General features: G+C 44.2%; 1 protein-coding gene across 1 annotated transcript; it reads right to left on the bottom strand.

Moving 5' to 3' along the window:
• Positions 1 to 3,767: 3,767 nt before the first annotated feature.
• On the bottom strand, positions 3,768 to 4,720 carry LOC123642714 (olfactory receptor 6Q1). Its single transcript, XM_045558108.1, is given in 2 exon segments — positions 3,768 to 4,354; positions 4,357 to 4,720. Coding segments are annotated over 2 exon segments (951 nt in total).
• Positions 4,721 to 15,307: the final 10,587 nt, after the last annotated feature.

Raw genomic sequence — 15,307 nt, 5'->3', positions numbered from 1 at the left:
CCTGCTGCTGCTTTGCCAACTAAGTGTATGGAATATTCTAAATCTTTTGTTGCAATTCCAGTAATGTTCATAGCATCTTTGCTAGGAATAGATTCCATCTCAAGAAACCACTTTCTTTCCTCATCCATAAGAAGCAGCTCCTCATCCAATCAAGATTTATCATGAGATTGGTGCAATTCAGTCATATCTTCAGGTTCCGGTTCTATTAATAATTCCAGTTCTCTTGTTAGTCTGACCACGTCTGTCATTACTTCCTCCACTGAAGTCTTGAACTCCTCAAAGTCATCCATGAGAGTTGGAATCAACTTTTTCCAAACTTCTGATCACGTTGATATTTTGACCTCCTCCCATGAATCACAAATATTCTTAATGGCATCTAGAACGATAAATCCTTTCCAGGTTTTCAACTCACTTTCCCCAGATCCATCAGAGGAATTACTATCTATGGCAGCTATAGCCTCACAAAATATATTCCTTAAATATTAAGACTTGAAATTTGAAATTACTCCTTGATCCATAGACTACAGAATGGATGTTGGGTTAGTAGACATGAAAAAAAAAATTCATCTCCTTGTACGTCTCCATTAGAGCTCTTGGGTAACTGGGTGCATTATCAATGAACAGTAATATTTTAAAAGGAATCTTTTTGTTGAGCAGTAGGTGTCAACAATAGTCTTAAAATATTCAGTAAACCATGCTGTAAACAGATGTGCTGTCATCCAGGATTTGTTATTCCATTTATAGAGCAAAGGCAGCGTAGATTTAGCATAATTCTTAAGGGCCCACAGATTTTCAGAACTGCAAATGAGCACTGGGTTCAACTTTAACTTATCAACTGCATCAGTCCCTAATGAGAGAGTCAGCCTGTCCTTTGATGCTTTGAAGCCAGACATTGACTACTCCTCTCTAGCTATGAAAGTCCTAGATGGCATCTTCTTCCAATAGAAGGCTGTTTTGTCTTCATTGAAAATCTGTTGTTTTGTGTAGCCACCTCCATCAATGATCTTAGCTAGATCTTCTGGATAACTTGCTTCAGCTTCTACATCAGCATTTGGTGTTTTACCTTGCATTTTCATGCTATAGAGGTGGTGTCATTCCTTAAATCTCATGAACTAACTTCAGCTAGCTTCAAACTTTTCTTCTTCAGCTTCCTCACCCCTCTCAGCCTTCATAGAATTGAAGAGAGTTAGGGCCTTCCTTTGGATTAGGCTTTGGATTAAGGAAAGGTGTGGCTGATTTGATCTTCTATCCAGACTACTAAAACTTTCTCCATATCAGCAATAAGGCTATTTGGATTTTTTATCATTTGTGTGTTCACAAATTTAATTTCCTTCAAGAACTTTTCTTTTGCATTTACAGCTTGACTAACTGGCACAAGAGACCTGTCTTTCAGCCTATCTCAGCTTCTAGCGTGCCTTCTTCACTAAGCTTAATCATTTCTAGCTTTTGATTTAAAGTGAGATATGTGCAGCTTTTCCTTTTACTTGAACACTTAGAGGCCATTATAGGGTTATTAAGTAGCCTAATTTTAATATTGTTGTGTCTCAGGGAATAGGGGGGGCCCAAGGAGAGGAAGAGAGATGGGAACAGCAGTCGGTGGAGCAGTCAGAACACACATATTTATCAAGTCTGCCATCTTATGTGCACATGGTTCATGCTCCCCAAAACAAGTACAATAACAACATCAAAAATCACTGATCATAGGTCACCATAACAGATATAATAAGAAGTTTGAAATATTGTGAGAATTATCAAAATGTGACAAAAAGACACAAAGCACATGCTGTTGAAAAAATGACACTGATAGACTTACCACAGAATTGCTACAACCTTCAATCTGTAAAAAACACAATCTCTACAAAGTACAATAAAACAAAGCACAATAAAAGGAAGTATGCCTGTATACTCCCATTTCATTCAGACAAAGTCTTATATTTTTTTCCTTTTTTTTTTAATTCAGTTGTCTTGTTTTTTTGTTTTTTGTTTTTTGTAGAGTTTTTGTTGTTGTTATTGAGACAGAGTTTCACTCTCTTGCCCTGGGTAGAGTCCAGTGGTGTCATTGTAGCTCACAGCAACCTCCAACTCCTGGGCTCTAAGTGATCTTTCTGTCTCAGCCTCCCCAGTAGCTGGAACTATAGGCACACGCCACAACGCCCAGCTGGGTTTTTTTTTTTTTTTTTTATTTTTGGTAGAGATGGGGTCTCACTCTTGCTCAGGCTGGTCTCAAACTCCTGAGCTCAAGCAGTCCTCACACTTCAGCCTTCCAGAGTGCTAGGATTACAGGTGTGAGCCACCACACCCAGTCTAAATTCTTATATTTGATCCTGAAAGGTTCTCACCTTTGCACTGTTTTTGCATCTTGCAGTCAACTGAAAGAATCTAAAGCACATTGCTCATACAATCTTCAATAAATGAAATAACTTTCAAAATGTGTGGTTTGTGCCCTCCCTGTTAACTATGGAAACACAACAGCTCAGATCCTATTTGGGGAAACTGTGACGTTGAGGGACATCATAATGTCATTTGCTCATTATTGGCCAGCTGAGAAAATACCATCTCAGAAAATCTGTCCTTCCCCACCACCACCACCACCACGAAAGCCAGTCCCAAGCTCAACATTTTCCTCTTCCGTATACTACAGTTTTCTGGAATCCACATTCAAATGATAATTGTAAATGTCTTTAAGAATGCAGCTATCTATATGAAGGGAACTACTTGAATTGTAATTGTCTTTTTACACTTTACTACAAAAGAGCTGACATTGCCATAGAGATCTTCTTAAATCAATGTCCAAAACACCAACTGATATAGAGGGAGGATCAGTCTATTTTTCAATAAGAAAATGTAGATACGAAAGAAATTAAGTGCACGTGAAAAATCAGCTCTGATTCTGGGCACTTAGCCTGTGCTGGAAACTGGTGGTTGTCTACCGAAATCTGTCCTCCTCTTTTTCTACAATAGCCAAATGGCAGCTGGGCAGCTGGCTGCCCAGCTATGAACTATTTTTACCACCCTTGCAATTAGATGGGACTTATGGCTAACTTCTCACCAAAGAGGTTAGTGGAAGTGACTAGTGCTATATCAAGTCAAGAAACGTTAAGGCACAGGGTGTATCTCCTCTATGTTCCATTCTCAGCCTTCTTGCCCACTAGGACCCAGAGCTGGCCACATAAATAACAAGAAGGCTCTAAACCAGGGGTCAGCAAATGGTCTCTGTTGTAACTACTACACTCAAATCTGCCTTGTAGCACAAAAGCAGCCATAGACAATACACGTGGCTGTAACTGTGTTTAATCAAACTTGATTTATGGACACTGACATTTCAATTTTATAAAACTTTTGTGTATCATGAAATATTATTTTTTCAATTTATCTTCAAGCATTTAAAAGTATAAGAACCACTCTCAGCTCACAGCCCATTAAACAATAAATGCTAAACAGGATTTGGCCTGCAGATCTTTGCCAACATCCTAGGGGATATTGACCCTACAAGAGGAAAAGAACTTGGATCCTTAAATGCCTTTTGAGCAGAGCCACCAACCAAGCGGGAACATTCACCTTGGATTCTTTCCAGAAAGAGAAAATCTCCTTCATTCTTTAAGGCACATGATAGTTAAGTCTCTCTTGTTATAGCAGCTTAGCATTTTACTTTAACTTGTGCATAGTCCATAACTCCTGACTACTCAGGCCACTGCTCTTGTCCATAGCCCTCACCGCCTTCCTTTTAAATATCCAAGGCAAGGAAACTGGGTCCCCCCACTGCCTCCTCACTGTCCCTTCCAAGACTTGAAAGAAAAGACTCGACCCAGAGCTCCCTTCACCTCCTTGTTCCAAAGACTGTAGATGAGAGGGTTGAGCATGGGCGTGACAATGGAGTAGAAGACGGACACCACTTTGTTGAAGCTGGTGGAGGAGGTCACCTTGGTCCTGACATATATGAAGAAAAGAGTGCCGTAAAAGAGGCTCACCACAGTCAGGTGAGCTGCACAGGTGGAGAAAGCCTTCCGGCGCTCAGCAGCCGAGCGGATGTGCAGCAGCGTCCAGACGATGTTGGCGTAGGACACAGCAATGACCGTGGAGGAGGCCAGGAGCACAGCCAGGGATACCAGGAAATCCACCATCTCCTTCAGGGTGACATCCGAGCAAGACAAGGCTAGCAGGGGTGAGGCATCACAGAAGAAGTGGTCGATGACATTTGGGCCACAAAATACCAGTCGAGACATGAGGTAGATGGGCAGAATGGGTGTCAGGAAGCCTACCAGCCAACAGGCAGCCGCCAGACGGAAGCAGGAGCCCCAGGACACCAAGGCTGCATAGCGGAGCAGCAGGCAAATGGCCACATAGCGATCGTAGGCATGGCGGCCAGTAGGAAGCACTCAGTTGCCCCGAGGAAGGTGAAAAGGAAGAGCTGGGACAGGCAGCCAGCATAGGAGATATTCTTTCCCTCATCCATCCCAATAAAACCAGCCAGCATCTTGGGCACTGTGATGGAGGTATACCAGATTTCAAGGCAGGACAGGTGTGTCAGGAAGAAATACATGGGTCTCCGTAGCTGGTGGTCCAAGCCCACCACTAAGATGATGGCCAAGTTCTCCACCAGGGTGAACAGGTACATGGTGAGGAAGAGTGTGAGGAAGAGGAAGCGTGCTTCATGCACCTCAGCAAAGCCCACCATGACAAACTCTGTTACCTGGGTCCAGTTTTTGGTATCTGGCTGCATATGTGGGCATGAGCACTCAGGAGACTCATAGCCCCGTAGGTGATGAAGGCTCAGAGAGAACCTGTGAGGATGGTGGACTGAAATACCTTTCACTTCAGAAGAGGAAAGTGAACTCAATATTGTTCCTACACTCAAAGAATTTGCAGCCTGGGCCAGGCTCACGCCTGTAATCCTAGCACTCTGGAGGCCGAGGCGGGAGGATCACTTGAGCTCAGGAGTTCGGGACCAGCCCAAGCAAGAGTGAGACCCCGTCTCTACTGAATATAGAAAGATTAGCTAGGCACAGTGTCGTGTTTCTGTAGTACCAGCTACTCGGGAGGCGAAGGCAGGAGGATTGCTTGAGTCCAGGAGTCTGAGGTTGCGGTGAGCTAAGATCATGCCACTACACTTTAGCTGGGGTGACAAAGCGAGACTCTGTCTCAAAAAAAAGAAAAGAATTTTCAGTCTGTGAGGGCACAAGAAAACAGACAATTTCAATACAAAATGAAAAGCACTGGCTAGAAATAAGACAGGATATTATAGGAGGAAATAGCAGGGAAGCTCAACCACTCTCAAGATATCTTCCTGGAGTGAGAACTGTCTAAATGTGGAACCTGAAAAGGAAGTATAAGTTAGTGAGACAAGAGGTAGAGAAGTATAGAAGACAAAGCAAGTATAAAATCTCAGACACCAGAGAGGAATTGTGCATTTAGGAAACTTTAAGGAGAGACAGTTTACCACAGAGGTTACGAGCTTGGCTCCCCCAGCAAGCATAGCCAGCTTCAAACAGAATCTGGCTCAAACTAGAAAAAAAAGAAAGAAAAGAAAAAAAAAAAAAAAAAAAAAATATATATATATATATATATATATATATATGAGAATCTAACAAATGGAATTGTTGTGAAAATTTAAATTAGATAATTCCTGTAAAGCATGTAGGATCATGTTCGGGCCAATAAATATTAGGGGGAAAATCTTCCTGAAGACGTCTCCTGGAATAAAGTATGAAGGGAAGATGACTGTTGCTGAGGTTGAGGAGTAGGCCGGGACGTCATCAAGAAGGGCTGGTAACCAAGTTCAGGGAAAGGAAAGAGCTGCACTTCGGTCTGAGGATCACAGAGAGGCTGGAAGAGTTATAAGCAGGGGCGCAATGCTATGCTTTTTGCTCTTTGTGGGGGCATGTTTGGAAGAGAATGGGATAGGAGGCAGGAGGGCTAGGTTGGGTGGTTGTTGCAAGGATAGCGTGGAGTGATGGTGGCCTTAACTAAGGGAATGCCAGGAAGCATGGAGAGTGAGCATAGCTATTAAAAGATAGATCAACAGGATTGAGTTCACATCCAATCTGGGTTCAAATGTGAGGTCCAGCATCAACTTGAAATATATGACCATGGGCGAATCACTAAATAATCCCATTCTTTAAAATAGATAATAAAAAAGAATTCCAAAGAGATGACTTCCTATCATGTTTTAAAATTAAATGAGAAAATATAATGTCTCCCTTATTATGACAGTTTTAAAATATAGCCCCAAGTTTTTGGATACTCTTCCCATGGAAACGTGGAGTCTATGGCCCCTGCCCCTGAATCTGGGCTCTGTCACTGCTTAACAACAGAATAAGATGGAAGTTTCCAGGTCTAGGCATGAAGAGACTGTCAGTTTCCCCTTCCTGCTTCTTGGAACCCAGCCACCATGGTGTGAGGATGCCTAAGCAGCCTATGGAAAGGCCCAGGTGGAGAGAAACTAAGGCCCCCAGCCCCCAGCCTTCGCCAAGCCCCCACTGACAGCCAGCACCTACGTGCCAGCCAGGTAAATGAGCATCTGAGAAACAGGTCATCCAGTCACCAGTTGAATTGGCCAAGCTGACACCAGCCTTCCCTGCTGAGCCCTCCCCACATTACAGATTTGTGAGCTACATAATGATTGTTGTTACTTTAAGCCATTACATTTTGGGGTGGTTTGTTAAGCAAGAACAGAGCATTAAAACAACTACATACTGGTTCTGTAAACTTGGGCAAATTATTCACTATTTCTGACCCTTTTGGAGGAAAATAAATAGCATTTTGCCTACAGTCACAAATTCCTGAACTGGAATTTGAAGCCAGGTTTGCCAAGGTCTAAAGCCCTTGCTCTTTCCCCTATGAGCAATTAAGCAAGTTCCTTCTGGCCTCAACAGTCCATGATTTCCTGGCAACAAAAGCATGTAGAGATACAGAATTAGAATAAACAAGGTCAAAGTCTTCAGATTTCTGCGTGTATCCTCACCATGCCTGATGTCCTCCCAGTGCGCAGTCTGTAAATACTGGCTTCCTCCCAAATAATCGCATTGTAGCCCCAGATACTTCATGCTTCTGTCAGTTCCAAGAATTTTCAGGACGTAATTCCCACCCGTTCCTCCCCTTTGCCTTGAAACAGTGTTCACCCTTCATAGAAGCCCTTCCCAACGGGGACACGCACTGCACACAGACGCTGTAGAAGCCTGGCGTGACTCATTGTGTTATAGACAAGCTTCATAGCGAAGGTCTCTGAAATCTTCATTATTTTTCATAGTCATGGAGACCACAAGATTTAGAGTCAAGCATATCTGGGAACAACCCCTGGCTCTGAAATGCATCAGCTTGGTTGTCTCATCTACGAATTGTTACTGTCATTTCTGAATCTTACCTGTCCTTCCAGCTGTGACTCAAGTTTGCTAGTCCTATCTTTACTAGGAACCCTTTTCTTTCCCCCATTCCTTCAAGCTTGCATGCAGCTCAGGCCAACAAATGCACAGGCACCTGCTCTGTACCAGGAACCATGGCGGATGCAGAGGGGCATCCTGGTAGAGAGCAGGTGCCCCCAGCATCCCCCAGGGGCCTGGTACAGAGCAGGTGCCCCCAGCATCCCCCAGGGGCCTGGTACCGAGCAGATATTGCTTTATATACTTTCAGTTCCCTGATCCATGGCTTAGCGAGAGGATGCCAGAACCTGTGGGGTTTGTATCAGGTCCAGATTATTTACACTGAAAGGACCTATTTTTTGTTATTCAAAAACTGAAGGGCAAGTAAAGAAGTAGGATAGGAGACAGAGGGAGAGAGGGAGAGCCAGGGACTGCATTTCCACCCCCTTGCATCCAGGCAATGATGCATTTCACTGGTGGGCTGAGATTTTTTAAGAAGCAGGTGTGCCTTCCCCACCACCACCCTCCCCATCATGGAGCCAAAACATGGAGAGAGCCTGGATCCCTGAGGAAAATGACTCATGTCTTCATGGAGCAGGGATCATCCAACCTTTTCTGCAGAGGGCCAGATTGCAAATAGTTGAACCTTTGTGAGCCACAGTCTCTGCCACATATTCTTGTGAGGTTTTTTTGTTTTTTGCAACCCTTTAAAAATGTAAAAACCATTCTTAGCTCCCGGGCCATACAAAAACAGGCTGCAAGCGGGATTTGGACCAAAGGCTATAATTTTCCAATCCCTGTCTAGACTCACATTGTACTGTCAGATGAGCAAAAATGAATACCATCTTATTGTGTTAAGCTATAGTTACCCTACTTGATAGACACACATACCACCCCTGCCATCCCTAAGCCACCAAACTGTCCCCAAATTATCTGTTGTCTCTTGTTCTGCAGGAAGATGGGGGGACAGCTGATTCCCAGGAAGGTATAGGCTGGACACACGTGGGCAATGGCACCTGCCCAGAAGCCCAATATGTCATTATCACTTCCCCTACCCTAATATCTAATTAACAAATTACAAGAGGCACCGTTCTTGAGTTTCAAATGGAAAGCCCAAAATCTGAACTAAACAATCCTGGGATGAGCTTGAATCTCCACCAGCTCCTCTTCCACCGCCCAATACCCAGTTGCATTCAGACTCAAGGAGTGAACTCAGGCTGTCCGATGGATTGTATTGACATACTGAGAAAGCCATTAAAGAAGTTAAATGAATAAAATAATTGAATGGATGTGCCATTACTTTATTTATTAATACATGTTAATTCACTTTTATTCATTAAAAAGAGAGAGAGAGAATCCCACCATTATCTAACCTTAGCAAATTTTGAAATCTATGGCCTTTTGAGCCTATTATTATACTTTGTTAAATTACTGATGTAATGGGTCCACGCCTGCCTCTTCCTCCCCCAAGCATCCATCAGGGAGCCCCTGGGTGTCAGGCCCTGTACTAGGATCAGGCCTCCAACAGTAAATGAGCTACGAGCCCTGCCCTTCAAGAACTGTCGTCTTTCAGGGGAGATGGAGAAGTACTCGAGGGTCAGGACAGAGGTGTGATGAGTTAATTATTACGTGTCTGCTGGAACAGAGCAAGAGGCAGTGAATCTGGCTGAGAAGGAAGACAGGAGAGGTGAGATCAAGAACAATTTTCTAATTAGATCACAGGGAGGGTCGGAGTGGCCAGCAAGAAGGCAATCCTCAACTGACAGAACCAAGAGCAGCAGGAGGACAGTGAGGCAGGCAAAGAGCAGCCGGGCAGAGAGCTGTGAAAGTAGCTGATGTGCCTGGACGAACCATGAGAAGAGGTTGTGAGGTCCACAGGGAGGCAGGAGAGTGCAGTGGTTAAGGCCACGTTCAGGCACCGCGCTACCTGGTGTCTTTGAATCCCAGCTCCACCACCTCCTGACCACGATGAAATGAAAGCAACCCAGGTGGAGGACAACTCAAGGGAATAAATTTCCAATGGAATTCCTTAAGGTATCAGAGACAAGTCTAATGAGACTTGAACAAGAGTTTCAGGATAAGCTGTCCCCCACTTCAGGGCATTCAAATCCTGCTCCTCCCCAACCGGCACCTCCTCAGGTCCCCTGTTGGTAGGAAGATGAGCCTCTCTCCAAGAAAGGACAAGAAGGGACATTCATTGAGCCCCTCCCATGGGCCAGATTCCACTGGGCTGACATTATCTCATTTAATCCTCACTATACTATACTATGATCCTATGAGCTGTTCTTAATAGTGGCGTTATTTGTCCTGGTTTTCATGCAATTCAAAAAACTGAGGCTCAGAAACAGTAACTTGTACAAGATCAAAGAACCAGTACACAGCAGAGATGGGCTCCAAACCCCAGTATATCTGACGCCAAAGCCTTTTTCCTGCCCCCCCCGCCACCTCCCCCTCTCCCACTGCATCTCACTGAAGACGTGCCTGCAACCCTGGCTCCCTGCCCTGACTCTGAGGTTAATTTCCCTGCAGCTTAGAGCCCCACTGGAGGAATCCCCCAAAGTCTCCAGTGGCCTGCAGGAGCACACGGAGGCTCCCAGGCCTGTCAACAGCATCAGCTTCCTCTCCAAGATTGAAAGAATTTTATCCACCAAGTGCCATGCGGGGACCAAGCGGCCAAGGGGAGAAGAGAGGGTCATATGGGGCCATCACTAAATAAAAAGGCCACACAGGAACTTGGCCCAATTTGGTGTCCTAAAAAGATGGTGCTCCCTCAGCTACAATTTTTCCTAGCAAATATGGACAAACAGTTTGGGGCCCATGCAGGGAAATTAAAACTTGGTTCCTGCAGCTATTTGCTTGTGCAGCTGTATGACAAACCTAGTGAGAGAGGCTGGATTTCTATTTCAGTTCTCTCCACCTGGACTCTGGGAGACCTGTTCCCAAGGGTGAAAGGAATTGGAAAATGAACTTACTAAGATCTAGGCAATGATTTCAGAAAATAAGCACCAAACCAAGGTGAGCAGGCAAAGGTCGGGGGTGCCATGAGGCAGAACGAGGGGCTAGGAGATGCTCAGGAGCTGAAGCCCGGAGACCTGCTCTCTGATTCCTCCTGGCTCCTGCTCACTGCACACCTGCTTCCCCACTCCCACTGCAAGGTGACAGCAACGGTGACAGAGTGTCTCACTTTCCAGTGTGCCCACAGTCCCCTTTGTCAACAGCAGTGTCTCTGGAATCAGTGACGCTGCATTTGTCCCTGGCTCTGTCAGACAGTAGCTGTGACTTGGGGAAAATCACTTAATCTTGCTGAGCCTCAATGTTCTCATCTTAAAATGGGGAGGATAATACATATGTTGCTGGGCTGGTCTGAAGATGGAAGGAGACAGCATGAAGTGAAAGTTCAGGGCCTTTGCTCTTATTGTTCCCTCTGCCATCTCTGTGTGGCTTCCTCTTGCACTTCCTGCAATTCTGTGCGCAAGGCTACCTTAACAGGCCCTTTCTGGCCACCAATCTGAAAACACAATTCCTGTCACTCTCTGACCCCCTTCTTGGCTTGATTGTTTTGGTCACAGCCTCATTGTCACCTATATTTATTTGCTTGTCTCTATCACACACACACAAAAGGAAGTTCCAAAAAGTCACTGGCATGTAGTCTACATGCAATAAATATGTTGCTAGAATAAAAGAATGGATGCATGCTCCTGGAATTACACTGACCAGAGTACTTAGTTTCCATTCCACTTCCAGCTCCCTGTTTTCAAGGAATGGAAAGAAAAGGAAGCCCACCAATACTTACAGAAGAGCCATCCAATTTGGGTGTTGTCCACGTAATCATCCTGCCAATCAGCTACAAGACTGACCACGGTGCTGGCAGGAACAATGCCGTGGGTATCTGAAGCAGCAGACGCTCACTGGCCTTGGGTGGGAGGCCAATTGAATTGCTTTTTACATATAATTTCTTTTTCCTAGCTACTGAATTTAATTTTAAATTTCCTGGGAAGCTGTACTCTATCGGCTATTTTCAAACTCTGCTCCACCAAACCCTAGATTTGCTCGGACGCCAGGTAGCTGGGAAGAGGAGCAAAGGAGCCTAGTGTGTGGGGCTCCCACGAGCCTTGCTTCACCCAGCTAGTACGTGACGGAGTCCAGATGAGAATACAGCCAGTCTGGCCTCAGAGCCCACCATCTTTATACCGCGCCACCTCCCCAGGGGGTTGGCATTCCTAACACCAAATCTGTTCCATGAACTGGAGTGCTTCTCCCATTATTCCAGGGGCTTCAATCCTGAGCATATATGACCTGTTCCTCAAAGCCACTCGCATTCGTTCCTGTGATGGGAACAAATGGGAAACTGAGGCACAGGAAAAGAAAGGGGATGCCTCTCTATTCGTATGTGCAACAGAGACCCCAGACCTAAAGCAGACCAGAGAGCCCACCATAGCAGAAAGGAACCAAGGGGGAAGCCAAACTTCCTGAGCTTCTAACACCTAATCTCTAAACAGGAATAATACCTGTCTCTCAGGGTATTCTGTGAGTCAATGAGATAGTGGATGTGAAGGTTCTTTGACACTTCCAAGGTACACTCTGAGAAGACCTTCTTCCTCTCTTGTTTCTGTTGCGTATGGACTATGTGATTACTGCAGAATTTCATTAAAGGGAAATCCTGGGGAACAGCCACTTAGTGGGGCTCTGGGAATGGTCACGAAGCCCCACTGGAATGACAAGGAAATTGATTTCATTTAGATCTCAGGTTTACCTGAGGTGCCTTGACGGGACAGACAGAGATGAAGAACAAAAGCCCCCAAATGTCCTTTGGCACCCCTATTCTATGTGAAATTAAGCAAATTGGTTGAATTCTGTGTGCCTCAACTTCCTCACTTGAAAACCAGGTTGATAATTAAAACCACAATGACTCTATAAAAAGAGCTTTGGAACAAAATTTTTAAAATGAGATCACACACTGGGAAAACTCTGAAGAAAATATTGGGCTATACCAAAGTCAGGGGTCATGCCTCAAGATTTGGTATCTCCTTGATCAATAACACTCTTTCCGTCCACCCCCCCCCCTGCATGCTCTTTGGACATGTGCTTGTTAGTTTCCAACACTGGTGTGCACCAGAAGCTGAATAGCCCGAATCCAGGTACTCAAGGGTCTCCCAAGGAGCCACTTACCTGCACCCCGCAACAGCTTCTCTAGTCTCCTAATGTCTTCTCTCGGTGGAACACACAGGTCAAACATGCCCAGAATCTTGGAGCTGGTGGTCAGGCCAGGTTATTGGTCCCACTGTGGAATAGGAACCCAAATTCAGAGGTCACAGCTTCTCTTAACCAAAAGGAGAGGGCAGAGATCCGCCACTGGCTGAACTGGAAAGGGAAGAAACAGGGGTTGTCACTGGCTATACAATGACTCATACTCCACATATGTGCCTATAACCTCCTGGGTGACCCATGGGATAAGGTCTCCATGGGGGTTTGAAGCTTTCAGACAACAAAGAAAAGAAAATAATAAATTATGAAAAACTCTGCCCCAGAGGGTATGCATAAGCTATGTGGGAGTCCCGGTTTGTAGACTAGAAGGATGAATCCTTCAGAGTGGAGGATGAGGAGCCAACCAGGGCTGGTTCCATGCCAGCTAGACTCTTTGCCCAAGTCTCTGGCTCTAAACTACTATAGGATATAGTGACATGAACTCTCTTGAGTTCCAGATTTATCCCGGATACAATGAGATCTTCCTCTGCTAGAGCGGGTCAGATATCCCCTCCACCTACCTGCCTCTTATCCCCATGCCTGGAAAATTATCTGCAATGATAACAACAGACATTACTGAGTAGCCTCTGGGCCAGGCTCTGTGCAATGTAGGTGTGAAGTAACCAACCTCAACCCTTAAGGAGCTCACAATCCTATAGAGGCTGTCACTAGAGGAACTTTTATCATGAATGTAACTATGCCAAATTGCCTTCCTTCCAAAGAACCTCCTCCAGAACATTTGATGATTATCTACAGGCTGGGCAATTTTTTCCCCAAAAGGGAGATATGGCATTATTTCACCATTAAGCAAAAGGAACACCAAGGATGCTGAGTATCCACTGTGTTTGATCATAGGAGGCAGCTGAGCCAAAGCTAACAAAGCCCAAAGGCAAAGTAGACGACTTCTCCTTTAACATACCCTAAACACATACGATCATTTTCCTTGAATTCATATGACTTGGGTCCAGCCTTAATGTTTCAAGAGCAAATATCTTGTCTTCCCAATTAAATAATAAAGCTCTTCCATGACAGGGCCATGTCTTATATTTTGCTACATTCCCCAAATGCAGGGCCTAGTACAGTGTTGCTCCGTGTAAATCCTGTGTGAGCCTCTTCATGGATGCGTTATCTTGGGCAAGTCAATTCTGCTGAACTAGTTTTCTCATCTCTAAGATTAGGAAAATAATACTACCTGATAAGGATGTGGTTAGAAATAAGGTAACAAAGGAGAAGGGTTTGCTCACCTAACAATAGACACATTGTTATACTGTGAAACTTTGGGCTGTTCCAGGCAGGAAGGATGTGGAGCAGTGTCATATCGACATTCTCACTCAATGGAAATGACAGCGACTCTAAATCTGCAAAGCAAAAACCCCTCTTCTACAGTCGCAGACGAGGCTGATAAAAAGCAATGAGGAAGAATATCATGCCAGCTGGCCAAGGGCATTCAGCCACCAGGGGCCAAGGGAACAGGGGCAAACTCCAAACCTCTGCCCTCAGGCCCAGCCCCTGCCTCCCCGGCTCCTGTCTTTCTCCTTCTCTCGTTTCACCTTCTGGAACATACTCTTTTTCTCTGCCTTTACAATGGAAACCAGTCTAGCTTCATCCACTTCTTAAGTTTTCCTACACTATCTGTTGTCCCAGTTTCACATCACGAAAGCTCAGAAATTGAGCAATTTAAGGCAGAATTCTCCTCTGTGTGTGAAGCGTAATAAAAGAGGCTTTGAATGATCGTATTCCTGTTATTTTCCTCTTGCCCAAGGAATCAAATATCCCAACCTAGAAACCAGGACACATCCGAGGAGGGGCCACAGAACCAGCACTGACAAAGGAAGAACACAGATTCCCCCATTCCTCTCAGGAGGGATCTGAAATCGCTGGTTGCACTTGTGATTTCTATATGTTATAATGATGAGGCATAGAAATTGTATAGTATTCTCACTCCACAGTAGGGGCTCAGTCTTCTCAAAATGGTTATTTTTCAGCCTTAACAACATTCAGAAACAGGTCCAGCCTGGTACTTTCGCAGGTATTCTTTTTAATTGTATTTTTATCATTAAATAATTCAAATTTAGACACAAGAAAGAGCATAAAATATTTACCACTAATCAGCTTTGTCAATTTTTATTGGCAATATTTATTTCACATCCTTTTTTGTAAAAATCTGATTGATAGATTGAGAGACAGACGTACAGATAGACGTGGATAGATAAATGATTGATAAAAATGCAGACACGGTTGAGGCACTCTGTTCATCTATTTTTAATTCTATCACCCTCACTTCATCCTCAGAATTAATCAATATCATAAATTCAGTATTTATCATGCTCACACACGATTCATAGTATTTGTTACCCATGAACACTATTTTATTTTGTGTTTTAAGTCTTCAAAATGTATAGAGATGGCATCAAACTCTATCACTTTGCAGTTTGCTTTTGTCTTAGAACATTGTTTTTAACATTTTTATGTTGATATCTATACAACAACAAACGCTTGGTTGGCACTCATTTTCATTTTCATTTTCATATTTCTAAATATTCTGTTGTATTAAAAAATTACATATTCCTTCTCTTGCTAGTAGGCATTTAAGTTGTTTCTAATTTTTTGCTGTTCCTAAGAATGAACACTCTCGTGCACATTTGCAAAAGGCTATCTGGGGGAGTGGTTCTCAAAATGTGGTTCCCACCGGCTGCAGTAGCATCACC

This window comes from Lemur catta, chromosome 7 (assembly GCF_020740605.2).
Source record: "Lemur catta isolate mLemCat1 chromosome 7, mLemCat1.pri, whole genome shotgun sequence".
Classification (NCBI taxonomy): Eukaryota; Metazoa; Chordata; class Mammalia; order Primates; family Lemuridae; genus Lemur; species Lemur catta.
The sequence above is the reverse complement of the archived record's forward strand: the minus strand, read 5'-3'. Positions and strand labels throughout refer to the sequence as shown.